Source organism: Dasypus novemcinctus, chromosome X (assembly GCF_030445035.2).
Source record: "Dasypus novemcinctus isolate mDasNov1 chromosome X, mDasNov1.1.hap2, whole genome shotgun sequence".
NCBI lineage: Eukaryota > Metazoa > Chordata > Mammalia > Cingulata > Dasypodidae > Dasypus > Dasypus novemcinctus.
Window position 1 is genome coordinate 147798720 of NC_080704.1, and position 26207 is coordinate 147824926.

The 26207-nt window shown below is 37.9% G+C and overlaps 1 protein-coding gene and 1 non-coding gene across 2 annotated transcripts in view; one reads left to right on the forward strand and one right to left on the reverse strand.

The window, feature by feature from the left end:
- The window catches only part of LOC101433573 (fibrous sheath-interacting protein 2-like), an 82761-nt gene that overhangs the window by 7277 nt on the left and 49277 nt on the right, over positions 1-26207 (reverse strand). The window contains exons 12-17 of the mRNA XM_058291133.1: positions 16672-26045; positions 13696-14193; positions 12533-12651; positions 11460-11500; positions 9249-9292; positions 5458-5524 (exon numbers count right to left, since the gene is read on the reverse strand). Of these exons, the coding sequence (XP_058147116.1) occupies positions 5458-5524; positions 9249-9292; positions 11460-11500; positions 12533-12651; positions 13696-14193; positions 16672-26045 (10143 nt within the window). The remainder of the gene's footprint in view (positions 1-5457; positions 5525-9248; positions 9293-11459; positions 11501-12532; positions 12652-13695; positions 14194-16671; positions 26046-26207) is intronic.
- On the forward strand, positions 2234-2365 carry LOC111759829 (small nucleolar RNA SNORA31). Its single transcript, XR_002793700.1, has one exon. It is a non-coding gene; the product is annotated as a small nucleolar RNA SNORA31 (small nucleolar RNA).

Sequence of the window (26207 nt, forward strand, 5' to 3'; positions counted from 1 at the left end):
ATTACAAGTAAAGTGATGGAATTAGCCATCAAAAATATTCCAACAAAGAAAAGCTGAGGACCGGATGGCTTCAGAGGTGAATTCCACCAATCATTCAAAAAAGAATTAATGCCAGTCATGCTCAAACTCTTCCAAAAAATTGAAGAGGAGGGAACACTAACTCATTCTATGAGGTCAGCATCACCCTAATACCAAAGCCAGATAAATATACTACAAGAAAAGAAAATCACAGATCAATTTCTCTTACGAATATACTTGCAAAAATCCTCAAGAAAATACTGGCAAATTGAATCCAACAGCACATTAAAATAATTTTTTTAAAAAATTTCTCTCCCCTTCCCCATCCCTAGTTGTCTGTTCTCTGTGTCCATTCACTGTGTGTTCTTCTGTGTCCGCTTATATGCTTGTCAGTGGCACCTGGAATCTGTGTCACATTTTGTTATATCATCTTGCTGCGTCAGTTCACCTTGTGTGCGGCACTGTTCCTGGGCAGCCTGCACTATTTTCATGCTGGGCGGCCCTCCCCACGGGACGCACTCCCTGCATGTGGGACTCCCCCACGCAGGGCACACCCCCGCGTGGCACAGCACTCCCCATGCACATCAGCACTGTGCGTGGGCCAGCTCATCACACAGGTCAGGAGGCCCTGGGTTTGAACCTTGGACCTCCCATATGGTAGGCGGAGGCCCTATCCGCTGGGCCAAATCCACTTTCCTTTTTATTTTTTTTTATTTTTTATATTTTTATTTTTTTTTACATTAAAAGAATTATACACCACGATCAAGTGGGTTTTGCCCCAGGTATGCAAGGGTGGTTCAAAATAAGAAAATCAATTACTGTAATATACCACATTAACAAAATGAGAGAAAAACACACATGATCAACTCCTTTGATGCAAAAAAAGACATTTAACAAAATCCGGTATCCTTTTTTTGATAAAAATACTTAGAAAAATAGGACTAGAACGAAACTTCCTCAGCATGACAAAGGGCATATATGAAAACCCCACAGTTTACATCATACTCAATGGTGAAAAACTGAAAGCTTTCCCTCTACGATCTGGAGCAAGACAAGGATGCCCACTGCCATTACTGTTATTCAATATTGTACTGGAAGTTCTAGCCAGAGCAGTTAGGAAAGAAGAAGAAGTAAAAGACATTCACATTGGAAAGGAAGAAGTAAAACTTCCATTATTGGCAAGTGACGTGATCCTATATATATAAAATTCCAAAAAATCTACACCAAAGCTACTAGAAGTAGTAAAGAAATTCAGCAAAATGGCAGGGTACAAAATCAACATGCAAAAATCAGTATTGTTTCTGTACTCTGGTAATGAGCAATCTGAGGAGGAAATCAAGAAAAATTCCATTTACAATAGCAACTAAAAGAATCAAATATCGAGGGATAAATATAACCAAGGATGTAAAGGATGTATACACAGAAAACTGCAAAACATTGCTAAAAGAAATCAAAGAAGCCCTTTATAGGGAAGTGGATGTGGCTCCAGTGATTGAGCTCCTGCCTACCACATGGGAGGTCTTGGATTTGGTTCTTGGTGCCTCCTAAAGTAGACAAGCAAGATGGCGAGTTGATGCAACAGGATGATGAAACAAGAGACACAAGGAGGAAAACATAATGAGAGATACAACAAAGCAGGGAATGGAGGTGGCTCAAGTGATTAGATCTTTCCTCCCACATGGGAGGTCCTAGGTTCGTTTCCCAGTGCCTCCTAAAAAAAAGGAAGATGAGCGCACAATGAACAGACACAGCAAATGAAAACAATGAGGCGGTAGGGAGAAATAAATCTTAAAAAAAAAGACCTATATAAATGGAAGGACATTATGTGTTCATGGATTCGAGAACTAAATATTGTTGTCAGTTCTACTAAAAATGAATTACAGATTCAATGCAATCCTGATAAAAATTCCAACAGCATATATAGAAATGGAAAAGCCAAGTATCAAATTTATTTGGAAGGGTAAGAGGCCCTGAATAGCCAAAAACATCTTGAAAAGGAAGAACAAAGTTGTAGGACTCACACTTCCTGACTTTAAAGCTTATTACAAAGCTGCAGTCATCAAAATGGCATGGTACATGGACTTACTGGTGCTTCAGTTTCAATAAAGGGACCGGAGTCAAAACAAAACAAAACAAAACAAAACTAAACAAACAAAAACATGGTACTGGCACAAGGACAGACATATAGACCAATGGAACAGAAGTGAGAGTTCAAATGCATCTCTGACAGCCCTGGTGCAGTTCCTGTCGGCTGCTAAGGTTTCCACTACAGATGCAAGGAAAAGAAGTCCTCACGCTTTCTGTCTGTCTGGTTGTGGTAGCCAAGATTGAATGGGGGAAGACAGGGAATCCTAAAAACGGGGAAGGGGAAATAATCTTTGCAGCTCAAATGAACTTAAAAACAGCAAATAGCCTTTTTACTCCACAAAAGGAGTCTGAGGTGTGGTTTTGCATGAGACGTGTTGGACGACGATGTTCCCTACCCTCATGCCTTCTGGTAAAGCTTTAACAACTGAAAGGTTAAAAAAAAACTGGATTAAAAGCAAGCCAGTGGTTCTTCCCTTTGGTCCTGGAATGATCCTGGAAAAAAAAAAGTGAGAGTTCAGAAATTGACCCTCACATCTATGGCCAAATGATTTTTGATGAGACTGCTAAGTCCACTGTATGGGAGAAAGAATAGTCTCTTTAACAGTAGGTGCTGGAGAACTGGATATCCACATGCAAAAGAGTAAAAGGGGGCTTCTATCTCACACCATACACAAAAATTAACTCAAAATGGATCAAAGACCTAAATATAAACCAGGACTATAAAAGTCCTAGAGAAAAATGAAGCATCTTCAGCATCTTGGGTTAAGGAATGGTTTCTTAGATTCAAAACAGAAACAACAAAAGAAAAAAATAGAAAAATGGGACCTCATCAAAATTAAAAACTTTTGGGCAACAAAGGACTTTGTCATGAAAGTGAAAAGGCAACCTACTGAATGGGAGAAAATATTTGGAACCCATATATCCAATAAAGGTTTAATATCCAGAATATATAACAAAATCCTACAACTCATCAATAAAAAGAAAACAACCCAATAAAAAATGGGCAAAAGACTGAAAAGACATTTCTCCAAACTGGATAAACAAATGGCTAAAAAGCACATGAAAAGATTCTCAACATCACTGTTAGGGAAACGCGAATCAAAACTACAATGAGGGAAGCGCACTTGGCCCAATGGATAGGGCATCCCCCTACCACATGGGAGATCCGCGGTTCAAACCCTGGGCCTCCTTGACCCGTGTGGAGCTGGCCCATGCGCAGTGCTGATGCGGGCAAGGAGTGCCATGCCACGCAGGGGTGTCCCCCGCGTAAGGGAGCCCCACACGCAAGGAGTGTGCCCCATAAGGAGAGCCGCCCAGGGTGAAAGAAAGTGCAGCCTGCCCAGGAATGGTGCTGCACACACGGAGAGCTGACACAACAAGATGACGCAACGAAAGGAGACAGATTTCCGTGCCGCTGATGACAACAGAAACGGACAAAGAAGACACAGCAAATAGACACAGAGAACAGACAACTGGGGTGGGGGGGGGGGGGAAGGGGAGAGAAATAAATAAATAAATAAGTCTTAAAAAAAAAAAAAGAATCTGGAATATAGATCACCAGGGGATAGACTGGAGTTAGAGAATGGGGAACTAATGCTTAATTTGTGCAAACTTTCTATTTAGGTTAATTGTAAAGGTTTGGAAATGGATGGTAGTTATGGTAGCACATTATTGTGAGTGTAATTAACAGCATTTAATTATATAGGTGAATGTGGTTAAAAGGGGAAATTTTAGGTTGTATATGTTACTAGAATAAAAATTAAAAGATATAAGACTGTAAAACAATGAACCCTATTTTAGATGATGGACTATAGTTAATAGGATGTTCTTTCATGAATTTTAACAAATATATGACACGATACAAGGTGTTAATAATAAGATGGTATATGGGAAAATACATCTAAAGTAAATGATGGATGATAGTTAATAGTACTATTTTAATAAACTTTCATCAATTGTAACAAAGGTAATTACTGTGGAAAAATAGTATAATTACAAAAAGTGCTATCATCAATTGTAACAAATGTTCCACACAGATGCAAGGTGTTGGTGGAGGGGTGGTGTATGGGAGTCCTGTATGTTATTCATGATTGTTATGTAAATCCACAACTTCTCTAATAAAAAATGGAACAAAAAGAAATGATAAAGAGGTAGGTGTGGGATTTGCAGGGTATTGGAAGTAGGAGAGTTAGGTATACCAAAATGAATCTAGCTTAGTGAGACCAATTCTCTTTTGAAACGCAAACTCTGAAGTACTCAAAGATTTGACATAAATATCCCTGAGTTGTACGGTTCACCAAGAAAGATGTACCTGGGGTGTTTATGGCCAAAGTGGATGGACCATGTGAGTGACAAGTGCTACAGAATGACCCTTCACAACGTAAACTGACTTCATCTCCCAATTGAACCATACATTTGTACCAAATACCCAGAAGCTGTAATGGACGTGTGCTGTCTAGAAGTTCTCTTTTCTTATTAGTTTTCACAAACAGGCATCACTGTACTTTCCACTAAATTCTCTTCTGTGGGTCTTTACACCTTTTTAAGCATTTTAATTAGCACAAAATTATTAGCCATTTGAGTATTTCTTCCTCAGAAATTCCTCATCAGAGCGAAAATATGCTCTTTGAATTTCTACCTGTGTCTCAGTGAATTCCTATGGTGTGCAAATTGATGGGGGTGGCGGAGGTGTCCACATCAGAGTACAATACAGAAGAATGCAGTTTTACTTTCAGATTGGGCATATTGTCAGAAACCTATCTGGAATTTTTCCTACTTGCCACTGAACTCTGCAGGCTGTCCTTGGCCACAGCCCAGTTCTGAGACGTGATGGCAGCTGGCTGTAAACGCTGCCTGGTGCAAAGATAGCGTGTGGGATAAAAACTACAGGACCCATGGTGTCTAAGCCCTTGCTCTATCTTTTGCTGGCAGTGCAATTGCAGGTTAGCCATGTATCCCCTTTTTCTCTATAAAATGGGACTTGAACACTTGCAGAGGGAGTGTGGCATGGTAAGCGACTGTTTCCTCATCACTGAAATGGACATAATCCTTCACAGGGTGGATGTGAGAAAAGCACTTGACAGAATGCCTGGTATACAGTCAGAACCTAATCAGTGTTCTGTCACACCATTACCTATCACGTTTTTGCCATGAGGCTCGATTTAGAGAACTGCATAATAACCTGCAAACTGCAATCTAGAGACATTGTGATATTGCCATATTTGTGGTAAGAAGGGGGTCTTGCAAGGCAGGAGCCACTCACTCCAGGGGGGTGAATAATCAAAACTTCTATATTCAAGATGACATTAACAGAGCCTTATTAGATTAATCGTTAAGTGGTATATTTTGTACCTGAAATGCCATCATTTGAAGAACATGTACTGGGAAGAGCACTTTGGCGTCGATAGAGGGTGATAAACTGCCAAGACAAAGGTGAAATATTACCTTAGAACCCTGCCTTTTGTTGTGTGGTAAATGCTAGAGATACCTGGAAATCCTCACAGTTAATAGGGGAAAATGTGAGGGGGTGGGTGGGGTATATGGGAATCCCCTATATTTTCGAAGTGACTTTTCTGTAACCTAAAGCTTCTTTGAAAATAAAGTGAAAAAAATTAGACACTGGGGGAACATACAGAAGAAATTGTAAATATACACAAAAGATAACATCTTACAGTGATGAAAGGCACAATGCAAACTTTTTTTTTTTGCTTTGTTTTGGGATTATAGAAAAGTTATAACTATGGCAGGGGAGGATCACTGGTGCAGGGAGTCAGTGGTGAGGGGATGTGTGGGGAAGGATGCACCTGGGGCATGCCTCTACGGAATATGAATGTGTTCTGGTCATGGGGTGTTATCTCAGTGGGTAGAGACCCACACAATAACTAGCAAAATATTAAATTTCCATCTTGGGGAGTCCTGTTACATTCTCTAGGAGAGTGGGAAGAATCTCTAGAGTATATAGGCAGCGAAAGAGGACAGACCAATATGTCAGGTCCCTGATATTGACACTTGTATTTATGAATCTTATCTTGTAAAATGGAAATGTAGCCTAGTAACATATATTGTCTAAGAGTTACTCAAATGTGTCCTCTCTTTAAGCCAAAATCAGCATATAGACTCATTACCTTCCCCTCCCCGGTATGGGGACATGACTCCTGGAGGTGGGCCTCCCTGGTACCAAGGGATTATTACCAAGTGACAACTAGCGATACATCTGGAAAAAGACCTTAACCAAAAGTTTTTAGGGATAAGAGATTTCAAAGTGAGTCAGGAGGTCATTCCAGAAGTCATAATTATGTATGTCTCAGGAGGATCTCACTGACTGCCACAAAAAGCAGCGCCTCAAGCAGGGGTGCTCCTGAGAGCTATAGAGACATTTGGACACTATAGGCAGGGCAGACAACCCCAGGAAATCGGCACCCCATCAGTGGGCCTTACCTTGGAAAATATGTTAACCTATTTCCCCATTGTAACAGAGTTAGACTCATTGATAATTTCCCTACATATGGTTCTTCTGCTCCTTTTATTTGAAACTATAATTAGCACTATACCTGTTAAATATATGTCCCTAAAACTTAAATCTTTAGTCTGTTCATATGCTGGTTAAGACCTGAATCCCAGCAGAGTTGCAGCCAACACCTTCTCCAGTTCATTGTACTCACCCAGGACAACTAACAAAATGATAATGATGGACAATGCCCACCCCAAAAAACAGAGAGCATCTACAACTGCAAGCAAGACAGTTCCATCCACCTGCCCCATGGCATCTAAGCCCCCTCTCAATCAGAAATAGAGTGGATATCAACATCTCCAAATCCTCAAGACTGAGGAATGAACAAACATAAGGGTGGAATGCAACTATGTACCAAGTAGACTTATCATTGTTCTAGTAATGGAAGATTTTGTATCATTGATATAAAGGCAGTGGTCACCAGAGGTTCTGAGAGGAGGGAGAGGGAAGAATATGTGCAACACGGGGCATTTTTGGGATATTAGAATTTTTCTGCATAATATTGCAATGATGGATACAGGTCATTAAACATTTTGTCAAAACCTATAAAATACTACAGTGCAAAGTGTAAACCATAATGTAAACTATAGATCGTGGTTAGTAGCAGTGCTTCAATATTTGTTCATCAATTGGAACAAATGTACCACACTAATGAATTATTTTGTTAATTGGGGAAAGTGTGGGACAGGGAGGGGATGGGGTATATGGGAATCCCCTGTATTTTTGATCTAAGGTGTACATAATTTAAAACATTGAAAAAAAAGTGCCCCAAGTGACTCTAATATATAGCCAGGCTGAGAAGACCTGATCTAAAGGAAACAGCAGGTGTAGAAGCTACCAGGTGCCTGACATGCATTGATTGTACATTAAAGTCATCTGTGGCGTTTTTAAAACTTCCAACATCCAGATGGCAACCATGAACTGAATCACAGTCTCTAGGAGAGGTGTTTGGGTGTGCCTGACTCAGAGACCAAATTTGGCTCTGATGGCTAAAGCATTTGTTCATTAAGCAAATGTTTGTTTAACATCTACTATATGTTAGTCACTGTATTGGGTGATGGGGATACAGCTATGAACAAAACAGAGAAGTCCTTTGCCTTCTTGTAGCTTAAACATACTGTCAGAGGGTGAAGGTGGGAATTTTTGTCTGTTTTGCTTACTTCTGAATCTCCAGTGATTGGCACATAGTAGTCCCTCAGTAAATAATTGTTGAATGATTATCTGAGTGGTGACTTATGAAGAAAAATAAAGCAGGATAAAGGGGGTAGTGTGTCTGTGTGTTCCTATTTTACATGGCATGGTCAAGGAAGATCTCACTGAACTGATTTTGGAGCAAAGATGGGAAGGATTTGAGGGAGCAAGCCATCCAGGTATCTGGGGGCAGAGAGTTCCTGGCAGAGGAAGAGCAAGTGCAAAGTCCCTGTGGTGGGAACATGCCTGGAATGTTAGGGGAGCAGTAAGGAGGCTGGTGTGGCTAGAATGGAGTAACAGAGGCGACAGGGGTGGGGTTGAAGGGGATGGGGGGGGAGCAGTTCACGTAGGGTCTTGTAGTTCACAGTAAGGACTTAGGCACTGAGGGAAACACAATAGTTTTTTTTATGACACTGGAGAGCCATATGTACTCATACACACAGAGACTACAGTTTTCCTGGGGCTGAATGTAAGCAAGAATTTCCACACTACTCAATAAAGCCTGCTGAGCATCTTAATGGATTATACCTTTAACTACATTTTTATAATGGGAAAAAAATCAGCAAGTGAGAAGAACGGCAATCAGCAAAGTGTCCAGATGAACCAGGGCAGAAGGAAGAACCTGTCAGTAGGCCTCCTATGATGCAGGTTTGGCCTATCCTCTTTATAATTTTACTTGGAAATTGTCTCTAGGAAAACTTGAAGTTATCAACTAGATGCTAATTTTTTTTCATTTTATTATCTTTTTAAAAAAGATACATAGATCACACAAAATGTTACATTAAAAAATATAAAAGGTTCCCATATACCCCACTACCTACACCTCCACTCCTCCCACATCAACAACTTCTTTCATTAGTTTGGTACATTCATTGCAGGAGGTGAGGATGGACAACTACCACACCAGGGAACCAAAAGAGTAGACGATAATATTGATAAATGAGAAGTGACTGGAAAATTGATGGGCCGTGTGTGTGTGTACACACAGACTGGGAGGGGACTTAAAGTGAACCAAAAGAAAGCAAAGGTGATACAAAACAGAGAGGAGGATCTGTAGCTTTGGTCTTCATTGCTGACTTCCTAAGAGGGACTTAGGGAAGGATAATTTCCTGGGACCACACTGAGGCATTGGCAGAGCCTTTTGGCAGTCCTCAGGAACACTAGGAAGTAATTGGAAACAGCATCCATGGCTTATTCTGTGCACTTGAACAAGGACAATGGCTGAACCCAAAGGTGAAGATTTTGATACAGGGATTTGTAGGCACCGGGGCTGGCCCCAGCTGGGAGAGACTTGGGTGGGGAAGGTGTGAATGAAGCAGTGCTTCCTGATGCCCCTCAAAACACACCACACAGGCAGTCCTTTATTTTACCTTAACAACTGGGCCATTCCCCTCTGCAGCCCCCCACCCCTTTCATAATGAGGATCCAGGGAAAAGGTTACCTTGATACTGCTTGAATTCTTTAGCTCTAGATCCTCCGAACTTTCTGTGATCAAAATACAAAATTGGAAAACAGTTATTTCTGAGACATGTTCAAATGTTGGCACCAAAATAATCCCAATAATTTCATCAAAGAATCATAGAAATCAGGCAAATAGAACAGTCCCACTTTTTCAGTGTACAGATAAGAAGAATAAAGCTGACAAGAGGTTAAAGCCCTGGAAGGCTGGGCACAAGTCTTGGCTTTTTACTCAGAAGCTGGGAAAAATGGTGTGTCATGTGGTCGAAGGAGCATTGGCCAGAAAGTAGGAGAGGTAGGCTCTGGAACTCCCTATGTACCTTTGCTCAAACACTCAAACTCAATGGACCTCTTTGCTCACCTGTAAATGAGAGATTAGGCTATGGATGATTTCTTGGGGCTCTAACAAATCTTTCATTTTAGAAAGTTAGAAAAAAAAAAAAAGAATGAGGCTACCAGCTAGCTAAAGGAATGCCAGAGAGGAAGGTGCTGCTCTTAGGAAATACTTTTTGTGAAAATCAGGACAGCATTGAGGCACTACCCTGAATTTCAGGAGATGTCACTATGTCAGTGAGAGAAATTCAGCCCAACAAGGTAGAAATGATAACAAGAGAGGTTTCCAAAAGATCCATAGATAGGAGGCAGCTAGTAACATAAAGAGCACTAGACTTGTTTGGAATCAGAGAAACTGGGTTCAAGTCTTAGCTTTACTACATAGAGCTGTGAATAGTGGCAAATTACTTCTAACTTCTCTGTTTCCTCATAGATAAAATGGGGATGCAACTACTTTCTCACAAGAGGATCAAAGAGGTAATGTGTATCTATTTTATATGTATTTTATACATGTGTAATCACAATCTCCTGAGAAAGGAGATTGCCTGGCATGTTTGAGGTAAAGGTGGCTGGAGTGGACTGCTGGTTTGAGAGGTAGTAGGGAGGGGTAGTGGAGTCCAGATCACTCAGGACCTTATAAGCCATTGTAAAGACTCTACCATTTACCCTAGGTGAGATAAGAAGTACTTATTCCCGATCAGAATGATCTCATTTATACCCCCTCCCCTGAAAAAAAGTTAGAAGGTAAGTCCCATGAGGGCAAGGACTTTGTCTTATTTATTTCTATATCCCCAGGATTTAGAACAATGTCCAGCACAAAGAAAATACTCAGTGAATCTTTGTTGAACAAATGACTGGGCAGATGCAATGTTAATGGATATAGGAACTAAGCATGGCTCAGTGCAATGAGCTGAAGGAAATACATTTAGATTCAGGTTTGGGAGACATGGCTCTATACCCTGACTCACCATATGACCTTGGAAGAGTCACTTCCCCACTCTGAATCTCAGTTTCTTCATTTCTAAAATTCATTCTCTAAAATGAGGGGGTTATATTAAATGGCTTCTTTTTGGCTCTAACAGCATATGACTCCATAATGCAGGAAATACACCAGTGATGCTTTATGTCACCTGCCTATGGTGTGTTCATGGAACTCAGACATACTTACTATTCTATGGTTCATCTTTTAATGAATATTATTCCCACTCCCACATTGAGAATATAGCTTTCTTGAGTGATTCCTTGAGTGGGTTGTAGTTTTGAAATAGGGTACACTCTAGCCCTTTGGTCTAGTCTTCGGGTTGCCTTTAGAGTAAACATGATACTCCTACCTCTATTCCAGTGTTGTCATTGTTAGAACCATATTGATACTTTGAGGTTTCAACAAATAGAGGACCAAAAAGTCAACTCATAAATGGTTTAATGAGCCAGTTCTAACAAAGCCAAAAAATAAAGTAGGGTCCACCCTAGTCAGATTTTAATGTAACCAAATAAATTTAGGTTTAATCTTTAGCTCTAAAAGCCTTTTTATATATTTCAGTAAGGCTAAGATATTTGCACAAAGCAAGAATAGACTCTGAATGAGATGATTATATCCTAGTAGCATGAGCTCTGTGCCATATATAAACTAATAAAAAAAAGTGACTGTAAACTGTTAATATCACATAACATATTGTATATCAAAACCATTAATGAAATTTTAGAAGAGATTCAGGTAAAGAAAACTAGTTGGCTCATGTAGATCAACTTAGTGGGAAACCCAGAATTAACTTTAGGTTTGACAGGAAAATTCAATACAATGAACAAAGTCTCCTCTAAAATACTCTCTAATTTAAATTAAGGAAAAAAAGAACAATCCAACCTTCTGTTATTTTGGCACTTGGATCTGAGGGACGACCATCACTAAAAACAAAAGGTAAAGGTCATTTCATTTTCTATGTATTTAATACATGAAGAGATTACTGGTTAAGCAGAAGAACAATTTGTCAGTCATATATTAATAAACCTGGAATGGTATGTCTTTGAGTTTTCAAATCAAACAAAAATGATTACTAGATTGACTTTTATACATACCCCTTCCTCTTTTCCATTGATACAAAGAATTGAGTTGCCTGCATTACTTATTATGTATGTTATGATTACGAGGGGAGATAGGGTCAATAGAGGCCAGGAGTAGATGTCCCATAATGGCATCAGATAAAAAAGAAACATTACATGCATAGTACCAAGCGGTAAAGAATGTAGCTACAACCAGGTAGGTTTTTCTTACACCCAGTTCCTCCCATGACACTAAATGCTACCCCTCCTAGTTTATGAACATTCTTATAAGCTTAAGAGCAATTTCACACAAGTTGTAGCTATTCTAGAAAAAAATGTTAATCATACTTCAAGTCTACAGTGTCCTTTGTTCCTCCGTGTCCTTTGTAAGTGCTGCATAGTCCAGTCTTTGCTGCTGCAGTCTTCCCTAATCTGAATGGTCTTTCTCTTAGGTAAATCTTATCTATCCTTAAAGGCCCAACTCAAACTCCACTGCTTCTGAGGATTTTTCTCTGAATGCTCCAACTTATAATGCCCTCTCCATCCTTTGGATTCCTGTGGCAGTGCCCTTTTGGGATGACCTTTAGTATAGTATAGGGACTAGTGCTGATCCAGTGCCTGTCTTCCAGGTTCAAGAACCTAACACATTAGCAGTGACAAAATCTAACCATTGCTAATTAATATCACTATACCAGAAAGCAGTCCTGGGAGAAGGAAGTAGAGACCACGTAAATAGACTGGGAGACCTGATGAATATGGGAAGGGGAAGCCCAGGAGTAACCATAGTGGCAAACTGGGAGGGGGAGTGAGGGGAGGTTGAGGTGAACCTGTAGGGCCCCATTCTGCCCATAAGCTTAATTTTCATTTCAGATTTTCATTTTCTTAGCCAACTTGTACTGAGCTGATTGACTGTACCTAGAGAATGAAATCAGATCCTCTTCATTATATGAGGATGAACTCATAAGTCTGTGTATAAAGTAATGTGTTGGTTCAGTAAAAGATTCTCTTTCTTCTCCCTGGAAAAGTATATATTAGGTATTACACAGAGAATAGTTTGAAATAAATCAAGTAAAATATACTGTAACATTCCCTTAGGTATCTATGTAGCCAGACTTTCTGACAATGCTGCCCAGGAAAACTGTCCTGTACACTGGTCCTGAAATCACACATGGCCTTGCAGGACTTGGATCAGAGTTTGGGTTAAGGCTGTGGACCTGGTTAGCTCCTGAACTGACCTATTGTATCTCAGTTTTGTTTTCTCTGGTTCACTGCAGCTACTGGGTTAACCTGGTAATTATGGCAAACAGATAATCTAGGGAACTGTCTCATCAGGAAATTCTAAATCATATGTATTCTCCAAATATATTGTATGATCCAGTTTCTTGGGTAGGGTCAACCCAGGAGGTAAGTAGGGCCCAGACCACTATTAGAGGGACATGGAGCCAGGGACAATATCTGTGTGTCAGAATGATATTGGGGTTTATGGGCTGATTGTGGGAGGAATATTTTACATATTTTGACTAGCTTGTTATATTTGGACAAGTTGACTAAGTAATTTTTAAGAAAAATATTGGCTGAGTATCTTGTCCAAAAGTCACACAGTTAGTAAGTGGCAGGGGAAGAATTCAAACCCCAGATAGTCTAAATTTGCAGGAATCTTTTTACTCTCCTCCAGTCCATCTTCTGGTCCTGCCCATGAGCATGGGGTTTCCATGCATAAAACTTCCTTTTTTTCCCCACAAAACTTTCAATGTGCATTTACCAGCCAGTATACAAAAAGGATGGTTTTAGCTTGTACTTCTAACTTGTTTCCATTTTCCATTTTTCTTGTGCTTCAAACTAACCTGAGATTCTTTTCATGATAAGTTTTTCCTCAAATGGGAACTCCTGGCTTCATCTGTTAACCATGTCCCTTTTACTGTTATTATTTTGCAGAGATGGGAGAAACTGCCTGAATCTAGTTTCCTTCCTAATCAAGGTACATTACTTGGACTAAGTTTGTGAAGCATGCTACCCTTTCCAAAGAAATCCTCTCACTGATAGTCATATTTCTCACTTACACTAAGCTGGGTCTTTTTCTCCCATAAGGACAAATCTGTGTTGGTGGAGGATTGTGAGGTGGCTGTGCCAGCCTCTGAACCAGTTGTTTTCTTTTGTGTCTCCTCAGATTCTGTCAGCTGAGTTGAGGATGCTTCACCACTTTTTATAGTTACATTGGCTTTGGAATGACAACACTTGCCTAGTGACAACATTTTTTTCAGACTGCTTATGTTTATTATTGGCTTGGGAGAGGCCACTGTGCCTTCTACTGGCTTCACATCTTCTTTTACTTGGCTTGCAAATGAGCCTTCTGTAAATTCTTCTTTTACAACCTCTTGTAAAACAACTTCTTCTTCATCAGAAGCTAAGTCTTCTTCTATTTTATGTTCTGAATATTTATTAATGTCATGAGTTACCAACCGAATGATAAGATCTTTTTTATTCTGGACATCTTTTAAAAGTGCCACCCTGGTGATGTCAGGCTTTCTTATATTCTGAAATGAATTCCTGCTAGCCATCTGGAATTGAAGAGACAATGAATATTAAAAACAACTGCCTCAGGAATTTCCCCTGTGGTTCTGTTGTAATCAGGCAATTTTCCTATGCTATCTAGTTTTAATTTAGTAAAATTATCATCAAATGCCAACTACTTATATATTAATCATATATTTAAACGAAGACGTAAATGAAAATCATAAGGAAGGGAGTTGTTCATTTCTATAATTTTTGCATTCAGAAATTATATTACTCCAGTACAAAGAAGAGGGCCTAAGATTATTTCTTTTGCTTCAAACTCCACCTCTTATTTACCAAGAAATGCCAAATACACAAATACTTAAATTAGTCTGTTTTCATCATTTACCGTGAAAATTTTCTAACAGACTTAGGCATGATAACATGTTTAAACTCCTTAGTAGGGAGCTAATCATAGAGTAATCTAAATACAATGCTTTCATGAAAAAAAGACAAGGTATTGGCTGATGTAATTTAAAAATATGATGAATAAAACTCAAAATTGTGAAGACCTTTGAACCTTCACTTCTTACTCCTAATTCTTTGAACATATTTTCCAAAGGAAGATACAAAGAGTAAATCTTCATTTCTCTTCACCTAACTCGTCAAATATCACTTTCCATTTTGCACTGTTAAAGACAGATCAAGGAATAGACAGTTATTAGATAAATAGGTTTTCCATTTCTTTAGCCTTTGATGATGCCACAAAACCATTAATTTATCAATTTAGATCTCAGAATCTCTTTTTAACACTGTAAACCAGCTCTTCAAATGAATACTGCCCTAAAGGACTATCTTTTGTGGAAAACAAAATGAAAGAAGTTCTGTAAGAAATGGAAACAAATCGATTTTGATGATCTGTGCTGGTACAGTGGTTCAAAAAACCAAATCCGATATCATTCTATATGACTTTGCAATTTGACACTGTATGAGTTTCTCATAAACATGTGTCTAGTGTGTTGGGAAAACAGCTGATAAAGCCCTGCTTGTGGATTCCTGACTGAAGAGGAGGAGCCTAAGAGCTGCCTGAAGTTCTCTAAACTGATGTACTGTTCTTTCTTCTAGTTAAAGAATTGATAATGGATGTAAATGAGCAGTGCAGGTATCCAGGAATAAGAACTGCAACAGATGATTCTGCAGATGATTAAGAACTGGTGTGAGGCAGTGTTCTACAGCCTATTCACCTAGATCTTATGCCCAAGGAAGTAAATGAAGACTACCAAGTAAACACTAATGTAAGTTTGAGAATTCAGAGAGAAACGGACATTTTAGAGCTGGAAAGGACCTTCATATGGTCCAAAAAACTGAGGACCAAGGAGATTCAATCAGTGTCCCAGCCCATGACAATCTCGATTATTTGGAACTGAAAAGAGTACCCATCAATGTCCTTACAAGCTCTAAGACTTTGTTCAATGGGTTGGAAAATAATGCTAAGGAAAACACGCTCTTCAGTTTATGCCCCAGATTGATTCTATAGAACTTTGCTTCAGTTTCCAAGCCACAGGCTACATCCCAGTCTGCTCAGTTCCCTTCTCAAGGTATACCATCAGAATAATATACTCATTTTTACCAAAGGGCTTTGGTATAGATGAGCACGTGGGGCTGGATCAATTAACTCAGTTTCTGGGCAAGATCATCCAATGCCCTAAGATGTTTGTTCAGTTAACAGAATTAGCTACCTTTTCAACAGCTGTATAGTACCTTGGCCAGCATTTTGATGGTTCAAGTCCCCATTATTTAAGAACATTTGCAGCCCACATATGGGGCTGTAGGGAAACGGGTTCATAAAAGTAGCAGCATTAAGACAACTTGGTCTAGAACAAGGGTAGAATAGGAAAGAAACTGGGTACATCCTGAGGATGTAAGAGTATGGAGGACCTGGGAAAGTTTTATGTAATGAGAGTGAAATAAAAAGAAACAAGTGAAATGTAAGAGTTTTCAGTCTAATAATTATTGATGAATGTTGCTAAGTTAAAAGCAATATTTTGTGGATGGAGCCTCAAGTTTGAGGATTTAAATCTTCTGGAGGCTGGCTTATCTGATATTCTACTAACTGACCCCTTTGCACCCATATAGTACTATGATAATGTATATGCATAGAGAAGAACTGTAGGTATTACAAAAGATTGCCTTTCTTCTGAATTGCCAAATTTAGGACTACAAATCCAATCAATCTGGTTTGCTCTTAAGGGCATTTCCCTGTATTCCCGTTCTTCAAGAAATGGCAGTTCAGTCTGACTGGCTAATGAAAACCAGCCTGAGGCCTTTACACTGAGCCAGTGCTGCTGCAGTAAGCCCCAGGAAAGCCAAGGACTGTACTGAATGGATCAGAGTACCCAATCCTCCTACCAGTCTAGGCAAGAGAAAATAGACTATACTTTACAAAGGCATTTCTCCCATAGACCTACCTGAGAAAGGAAATCATAGGACAACTATGTCTCACTAGCTACTCATTTCTTTCCACCACTGCCACTTGTACTTACCTCCAAGGGTTTTACATCCAGTCGACCATTCTTATCCAGTGAGATACGTCTTTTTTTCGTTCTCTTTTTGGTATCAGATGTGGCTGAGTAACTCCTCCCACTGGCTGATGCTCTTCTCAGTTCTTCTATGCTGTGTCCTGTTGTGGCCAGACACTTCATCTGCAGTTCCTCAAGAGATTGCGTTTTTATAGATATGACTCCTAAGTGTTCTGCAACAATGTCTGGATCTATATTGATTGGTTGATTCCCACGGTGAGGAACTATTTTAACCTCTTTAATCAAATCTTGATGTGACTTTTCTTTCTCTGGCTCAGGCTCCATTTTAGCAGCATGCTCATGCACCTTTTCGACAATTCGACTGACATCCAAATCGCCAAAGAGAACAGCATTTGAGTCTTTTGATCTAACGGTTTCTAAAGGACAATTCGAAACTTTACTAACAATTAAAGAAGCCACTTTTTTAGGGAAGAATCTGTTTGCATTTTTCACATCATAATAAAATTCTTTATGTGTTCCAATTTGCTGTAGTGTGTGATTATAAACAGAATCAACAAGTTGAGAAATCATTTCCATAATTTCTGGATTTAAAAAGTGTTCTTCGGCATTAGCTGCCAGAACACTAAGGTTATTTCTGGAAATTTCAGCTGTCACAGATTTTGTCAATTGTGATGCAATTTTATTTAACTCGGGCTTTGATAAGTTTTTAGCATCTTTGTTTGAGGCACTTGGCAACTTGACTAGTTTAGCTAAGAACAAGGCCAATATTTCCTCTAAAAACGTGGCATCTAGCACAGAACCTTTTCGAGATGAAGGCTTCTCCTTCAGTTTAAGGTTATCAATAATCTTAACCACTTTTTCCATAATTTTGACAGCTTCCAGAACTAATTCTGAACTCGATGCTTCTTCCTCTACTTGAGGCTGAAATTCTGAGCTGGAAATTTCTTTCACCATTAAAAAACCTATTATATCAGACAGAACATTGCTCTTACCCAATAAATCTCTGTACACTGAAGTATGTGAGCCAGAGTGCTTTAAAACACTATTGTATACAGAAGTGACTACATTTTCAATAGTTGCACTGTCTGCTAAAGAAACAGTGGGTGATTCCTGGGCCTGGAGTACGACTTTAATCTGACTGTTAGAGATATATTCTTGGAGTGATCTTAAGATTTTTGAGATTATTTTTTGCATTTCAGCATTTAGAGAATTGTTTTGTTCCTTATCCACTTTTGGAAACTTTGATAAAAGCTTTGATAAAAAATTTACAGCAATTTCTTCTATTACATTAAAAGATAGTTTGTGAAAATGTGATGGCTGAGGTGGGGGAACCTCAGTGTTTTGGATGTTGTTAAGGATATTTTTAACAACACTGTCCACTTCCATACACTGAAGTGGGGTTAGCTCTCCAGAAAAATAATTCTGCAACTGATTGCCAGCTACTTCTCGTATAACTAAGGTAGCTATGGCTTCTGAAAGGATTCTGCAACCACTAATGACACAATTTTGTATGATCTCTTGAGATCCAAATTGTGGCAAGAGATTATTATAAATAGTCTGAACCACTAATTGAATAGTTTCATCATCATTAGGATGTAAGGACTGTACATACTGTATAATCATATCTTCACCTTTGGAGAGCTCTATCATAATTGCACTTATTAACTTCATTTGAAAGAAATCCAATTCTGTGTACAAATTGTCCTCAGATATTTCTGTTTTAGTTTTGGCTACTGTTGAGAAAATTTTTGATAGAAGTGAAGAAATTACATTTTCTAAAAATTCACGAGGCAGCATTATGGTATATGGCAATAATGTCTGGCATTCTTTACAGGTTGTTTGGGCTACCCTTTGGACTTTTTTAACAACATGTTTAGAGTCTAGAGGCAAACATATTGAAACTGGAACCTCATCACACAGTAACAAGTTTAACTGATGTTGAAAAATTTCATCTATTACTGCATTAGCTAGCCTCTTTGCTAAATTTTCACTATTACTATTTATGTCCTTACAAATGGAGTCTTGAGAGCTGTATTCCTGAAAAATACTGCATACAGAAGAGTGAACAACCTTATTAACCAATGTTTTATCAATTGATGGTGTTTCAACCGTAAGTGCCTTATTTGAATGTGTTTTGTTTGCAGGGGCCATTCTATGCATGGGTAGTAGAATTTTATCTATAGTAATTATTTTCATCTCAGGTGGTGCTTTATCCACTGATGATTCTTTTTGTGTGAGAGGTATATTATGAACTGAGGAAATTTTATCTGCAAAAGGGAAAAACTGATTTATCTGATCTGGGCTTACTACTTTAATTTGAGCTTTTGAAAACTCCTTTAACAGTGAATCAATCAGTTTCATAGCCGTGTCATAGAGTTTAGGTTGATTTACATCATTGGCTACATTTTGACATGCATCGTATTTATACAGTGAGGAAGAAAATATCAATTTGTTAACTATTTCAGTGATAATATCTTCTAAAAAATTAGCAGGCAAAATTTCAGGTTTATATTCTGCTGAGTTCTGAGGACTGTCTGGTTTAATAGGTTTTCTTTTAATCTCTTCATCTTGAATTTTCTCTTTCTTTTCCTCTTCTGCAGGGGCATTTTGGTTGGCTGAGGAGGATAAATCTTTCATTGAAGCAGGCTGTGCAAAATCCCTGCTGTTTGCTAGAGACCCATATGAAGCCTTAGCAATTAAAGGACTTGGGAATTTTGAACCATCTACTGTTCCTTGAAGAGAGGATATTTCTAAATCATTGCTGTAAATACTTTCAGTGACATTTTGGATATACTTGGGTTCCAAGAGTTGTTTGCCACCTATAACTCTGTAAGCTAGAGGATCTCTTCTCTTCCCTAGTATTTCTTTGTTCCTCACCTTGGACTTCAGAGAAGGTAATTCAAAGGGCCCATCCTCTTTTTCTAATGAATTTTCTCTTTTTTCATCACTCTTATTTTTATTATCTATTTTAAAATCTTGTTCCAGTACAATCTTATTTTTTGTATCATCGATAGCTGGTGAAAAATGTTTATATTCCTCATTACCTTGCCCTTTCTCATCTTTTCTAGTTGAATCATCTTTCATCATCATTTCATTTAAATCTGACTCCTGAGTATCCCTACTTTTCCCACTGGTGGTAGAAGTAACTTTTGATACTTTTGCATATTCTTTTCTAACTGAACTTTTCTTTTTCTTTTCATTCCCTTTCTTTTTATTTGACCCACCGGCAGTTGACTCTGATTCTAGGGTAACAACTTTGCTTCTCTTAATGCTATCTATTGTGGTACATATTGGATCATGGATACTGCCTTTTTTCATTGATGTCTCCTTTTTGAAATTCTCTTTTCTTTTAATTGAACTTCTACCTCTTTCCAATATACCCACATTGTTTTTCAGATTTGAAGTTTGAGAAGTGAGTTTAGATGGCTGTTCTGGTGAAAGAAGTGGGTTCCCCTCTAAGCTTCTTGTGGAGGTTTTATAGGGTAGGTGTTTAACCTTTTGGATGATGTTATCCACATCTAGAAATGAAAAGAAGGTGGAAGACCAGTCTCCAGAAAAAAGTGGCTGAATCTTAAAAGCAGAGATCGCCTTCCTGGCTAAAACAGCAATCATCCCTATAACAACGTTACTTCTATCCTGTTTCTGAACATTGTTAGATCCATATATTTCTACAACCTCATCATACACAGAATCAGCTACTTTATTAACGGTTTCTTTATCTATTGATGGAAGAGAAAACATTTCTTCAGCATTTGCTAAAACTTTAATTTCACTTTTCCTAAATTCCCCTGTCAGGGCATTTACAAATGTTATAGCCATGCTCAAGAGGTCTTGTTCTGATATTTCTTTGCCCTCAGGGTCTTCAGCAATACTTGGGAGAGTATAAAATTTGCGAACAAGGTCAATAATAACATCTTCCAAAAATGTAGCAGAATACACAGATGGCTGTGGGAAGGAGGGCCTTTTGTTGTTACTAGGATTAAAGAGTTCGATGATGTGGTTGTTTTCAGGTGAGTCACCAGGAGATGATTCTTCATCGTGTAAAAATGGCTGCAGATGGTAATCCACAATTTCCTTCATAATGAAACCAGCTATTCTCCGGATAAATGAGCCTCCCTTTTTGTCTTCATCTTTCTGTGCTTCAGATTGGAATTTAAAATTTTTTATAATATTGTTACATACGGAGTCAATGAAGTTTTCAATTGCTCCTAACTGCACACTTTCTGCTTGCTCCTCTGCTGTGGCAAGTCGAATCTCGTGTTCAGAAATTTCTGTTATAATTTCATCAGTCAGTTTTGAAGATGCATCCACAAACTCGTAATCTGGTATCACCTCTTCCTCTTTTAGTTCAGTTTCAGCCTCAGATGAAGGAAATATATGTGCTAGAAGTTTGTAAATCATATCTTCTAAAAGGGAATGAGGCAAAACTGTTATGCATGATGGCAAGATATGGCTATCATTGTTAATGATGTCAAGCACATTTCTGATGATATTCTTATCTTGGAGGGAAGAGTAGGAAGACATTGCTAATTCTCCTGAAACTAGTAACTCTACCTGATAATCATAAATTTCTCCTAAGAGCAAATCATATATTTTTCTTCCAAAACCAACAGTATCACTTTGTATAGCTTTATAAATGTGAATCAGAGATTTATAATCATCTAATATTTTTTCATAAATTAGGTTGACGTTTTTATGAACCATTTCTCTATATTCTTCTGAGAAATACAGATTTTCGTCCAAGTTATCTGCAACTAAAATTTGTGATGTGGTGAACTCTAGCACAATTGATTTTACTAATGTTGTAACAATGTCACTAAGGTTGGCTTTTGCTTTATGTGGATTTTCAGCAGCCAAGACATTATGTGAAAATACATAAAGGATTTTGGATAAAAGCTGAGCAATTACTTCCTCCAAAAAGACAGCTGAATTCACAATTAAAGACAGTTCTCTTTGTTTAGGATCTATTGCTCTCTGTTTATAAGTTTGATCAACTGTACCCGAAGGAAGAGGTTTATCTTCACATAAAAATGACTGAAGATGATGGTTAAAGATTTCTTTTATTATATAACTTGCTATTTTTCTAACTGGCATATGACTTATGCCTTTTTTATCTTTTGTAAGAGACTGGTATAAATTTGAATGAGAAAGATCAGTATAGATGGCATCAACCATAGCCTGGATGTCTTTTTCTGCAATCACATTTTGTTTTTCATCTCCATGTTTAATAATACATATTGCATGTTTAGAAATTATTGACATGATTTCATTGATCAGTCTCACAATGTTGTTTCTTAAGTCTGATTGCAAGGGGTCCTGGTCTTCTGTGCTGCAGCCAAATGAACTTACCTGAGATAAAACCTGTGTGACTAATTTTTCCAAGTGAGTATGTGATAATATGGTGGTATATATTGTTGAAGTCTGTCTTTGGGTTCTTGATTTACCAATATCATATTGTATTTTCTTTATCAAAATATCAGGATTGAGTTTTGAATATGATCTAAAAGGCAGCTTTGCTATAAAATCTGGATGAATTTGGAAATCAAAAATTTCAGCCAGGGTGATTTTAGTTATCCTCTCAGCCAATGTCTTTGTGTCACTGAGTAAATCTTTATCATGTAGTAGTTCCATTTCATATTCTTGTAAAACTTTGCTATACACTGTGTCAACAATTTTGATGACTACATCTCTAGCTACTGGTGGCAAACACAATTGTTCCTTAACATTTTCTAGGATGCTAACTTGGGATTTTGAGAATTCTTCTGTAATCGAATATATGATTTTTTCAGCTGTTTCTAACAGTTCTTTTTCTGAATCTCTTACTGGTTTTGTTTGCACACTGCTGAACACCCTGTGGAATATTTTTCTTAAAACCCCAGAGATCACTTCATCCAAAAAGACTGAAGAATAAACACCAGCAAAAAACTTTTGCCCTCTTACATCATGAAAGTATGTATATGACGGAAATGATGGCTTTCCATACAAAAATGGCTGAAGATGTTGCTGACAGATATTTTTAATGATAAAACCTGCTATTTGATCAATAAGAACATTGTTACTGCTTGTGACATCATGCTCAAATGCTTGAGACTCAGAGTTGTGCAAAATATTTCTGAATACTGAATTAACAAGATGCTGAGCATCATCCTCTGAATAAATAAACTTGGTTTCTTCATCTTTTGAAAATCGAATTTCATGTTGGGAAATTTTCATCCTTATATCGCTGACTACTTTTGAAGATATTTCATTGAAATTAAGTCCCAATCTATCGTTTGGGGTTTCTCTATATAGATCCATGTTAGATTTAGAAGGAAAGATTCTAGATAATAGTAGTCTGATTATGTCTTCTAAAAATGTGTGTGGCAGCAAGGTGTTATATGGAGACAAATGCTGGCTTGGCTTGGTAGGTTTACTGATGCAACTATTGATGTTCTGAATAATATTCTCTGCTGTTAAAGTAGAATAGGAAGAAGCCGACAGATCCCCAGAAAACAGTGGATGAAAAAGGTAATCAGAAATAGCTGCTACAACTAAATTGGTAATATTTTCCACAAAAATATCACTGTCTTTGAGTTCTCTATTATCAATTTCAGGGGTCCGCCCATGCTGTTTCAGAACATTGCTATAAACTGAATTGACGAGTCCATCCACAGAGTATGTATCTACAGCGGGGAAAGGCTGCTCTTGATCATCATGAAAAATGTGAATTTTGGCTTTGTTAAAATGGTTATTTATTGAGTTCACTATTTTTTGGGTCATTTCACCTAGCTCAAGTTCAGTGTTATATTTTGGATTGAAGATCTTTACTAAAATTCTGGCAACAATTTCTTCTACAAATGTTTTGGGATAAATACCCATACCTGGTGATGATGGCTTCTGGGGTCTGTGTGACTCTGTGACTTCACTGAGAACCTCTTTAACCATATTCGATATTTCATACATTGGAGTGCTTGAACGATATAAGCCTTCCCCCTGCAAAAAGGGCTGAAGATGATTTTCGATAATTTCTTGAATAATAAGACTGGCCATTTGGTCAAATATAATTGGGCTTTGGCTTAATATACTTTTTTGTATTGACACAAGGGAGCCAGACATTTGCAAAATATTACTATAAATAGACTCCACCATTTCTTGGCATTTTTTTTCTGTATATATATATAGATGATCATATTTAGTGAACCAAATCTTATGCTTTGAAATGGCTAACAAAACCTTATTTATTATACAGGTGGATGGCTCATTAAAATCCAAAGTCATTAAATATTTCTTTCCCAAGCATGAAGCCTTGCTGGATGGAGGAATGAACCGAGATAATAGCCTTCTGATGACATCTTCTAAGAATGAGTGTGATAATATGGTAGTATAGCCTGTTGAATGCTGAACTGGATAATTAAGTTCTCTCAGGTTATTCTGAAGTTTCTGCAGTATATTTTCAGCACTGAGAGGGTAATATGAATTAGGCACGAGTTTTCCCACAAAGCACAATGGGAGTTGGTAGTCTAAAATCTCTATCAGTATGCTATTAGTTATCTGTTCTGCTATTGAGGTGATAGCATGTGCCAGATTATTACCACAGGCTGCCTGCAATTCATATACTTGTAAAACATCATCATAAACTGAGTCAACAATCTTACTAACAGTTTCTTTATGAATTGGTGGAAAACAAAGCCTTTCTTCAACATCTCGTAAAACAGTGACTTGAGCAGTGTTAAACCTATTTACCACGGAGTTGATACCTAATGTACTCATCTCATTGAGTTGGGCCTCAGTGAAGTTTTCATTTTTGCCCCACAATGAGGTTAAGAGATTGAGAAATGTTTCTGAAATGATTTCCTCCAAAAATGTGGCTGAGTAAACACCTGTGCTCATGTCTCGTGGATGTAGGTTGTTATGAATGGCTGTTGTATTCATTTTCATTTTTCCTGGTCTCTGAAGTGGTGCTAAAGGAGAGGCTTTTATGAAAAAATGCCTACCAAATGGGGCCTGAATTTTGGAACTAATCATCCTGAGATTATTCATTGCCCTTGTCAAAGGCTTGCTGTCACAACTTAGGAATTTTACAGAGCCTTTACCCTGTCTTGATTCTTTAAAGTCTGGCCTTTTTGTTTTTAGGAAGCTAGAAAGTCTCTGTCTTCTTCTATACTTTAAATACCTGTTTGCAAAAGGTGGATTTCCAAGGGGCCGCTGTATACTTTGTGACAGTCTTTCCATTAAGGATTTTACCAAGTTTTGGGAAATAACACTAAGCACAAATTCTTGATCTGTTTCTGCCAGATTTTCCAAAAGATCTGACATGTCATATCCTTGAAATAGTGAGCCATAGTTTATTGTTCCTCTGCAATAACCAAATTCTTCATCCTCTACATTTTGCAGTATGTTGAACAGTTGATGTTTTTCTGTTGTTATTTCAGCAGAATGAGGGCAATTTGTAAGGTGGTTATTGGTTGTGCATTCTTCCAAAACTATTCTAGTAAGTTTCTCACATGCAATATTTAAAAGAAAAACTGATTTTGGGGAGAGCTCTGGGCTATTTCCAGGTATGCTATTACTTTGCTGATTATCTGAGGATGAGATCGTTTGTCTTAGTATGTTATCAGAATCCATATCCCAATTTGGGCATTCATTTGGCAAAAACAAATCTAAAATAATACCAAAAATTTTTTTGACTGCTTCTTTGGATTCATGAGTTTTTAAGCTACCAACCAGATTGCCTAACTTACATGCCAGAAAACTTAATTTGTTTTTCTGTACAAGTTGATGAATTTGGTGAGTAGGAGCTGATGTCCAATCTCTGGGGCCTGATTGTCTTTTCATAGTTTTGGTTTTGTGGAAAATGGGAAAACTATCTCTTCTAATAATGGAATATGACTTATTTTTTCCTTTGATGTCAGGCTGATGATTTATTCCTATTTCTTTGGACAGGACATGAATCACTCCTATTAAGAGATCCTGAAAGAGATCATCGAAGTCAGCCACAACAACTCTCGGGCAGTAAATATATTTTCTTTTTACGGAGATCATTTGTTGTGTAATGTCTACCTTTAAAATGTCACTATTAAAAAGGATTTGAATAATGATTTCAGAAATGCTTACAGCAAGTTCTCTGATAGGAATTGACTGGCTCCCAAACACTTGGGAATGAACTAAAATAACCTTGTTAAATGTGGCAATTTGGCTTTCCAGTGCTTTTTGTTTTGTTCCACCCTCTTCAGTGCAATCAGAAATGCTCGAAATTATATAGGAAATAACCAATTCAGTGAGATGTTCACAAAATTGATTAAGCGAAGAATGACTATGTATACTTCTCAGAAGCTGTTGTGTCTCATATATTGTCTTCGACATTGTGGAAGTAATAGATACTTTTTCATCATGAGGACCTTAAAACAGAAAACATTGCTACTTTTAACAGGCATTAAAGAGAAGATTGACCATTCAAAATATTGGCAAATTTTATGTATGAATTTCACCTGGGCTGCATTTCACACAAGAAATAGAAAAACCAAGTCAAGAAAGGAACTGGGTTTCTTTGCATCTGATTT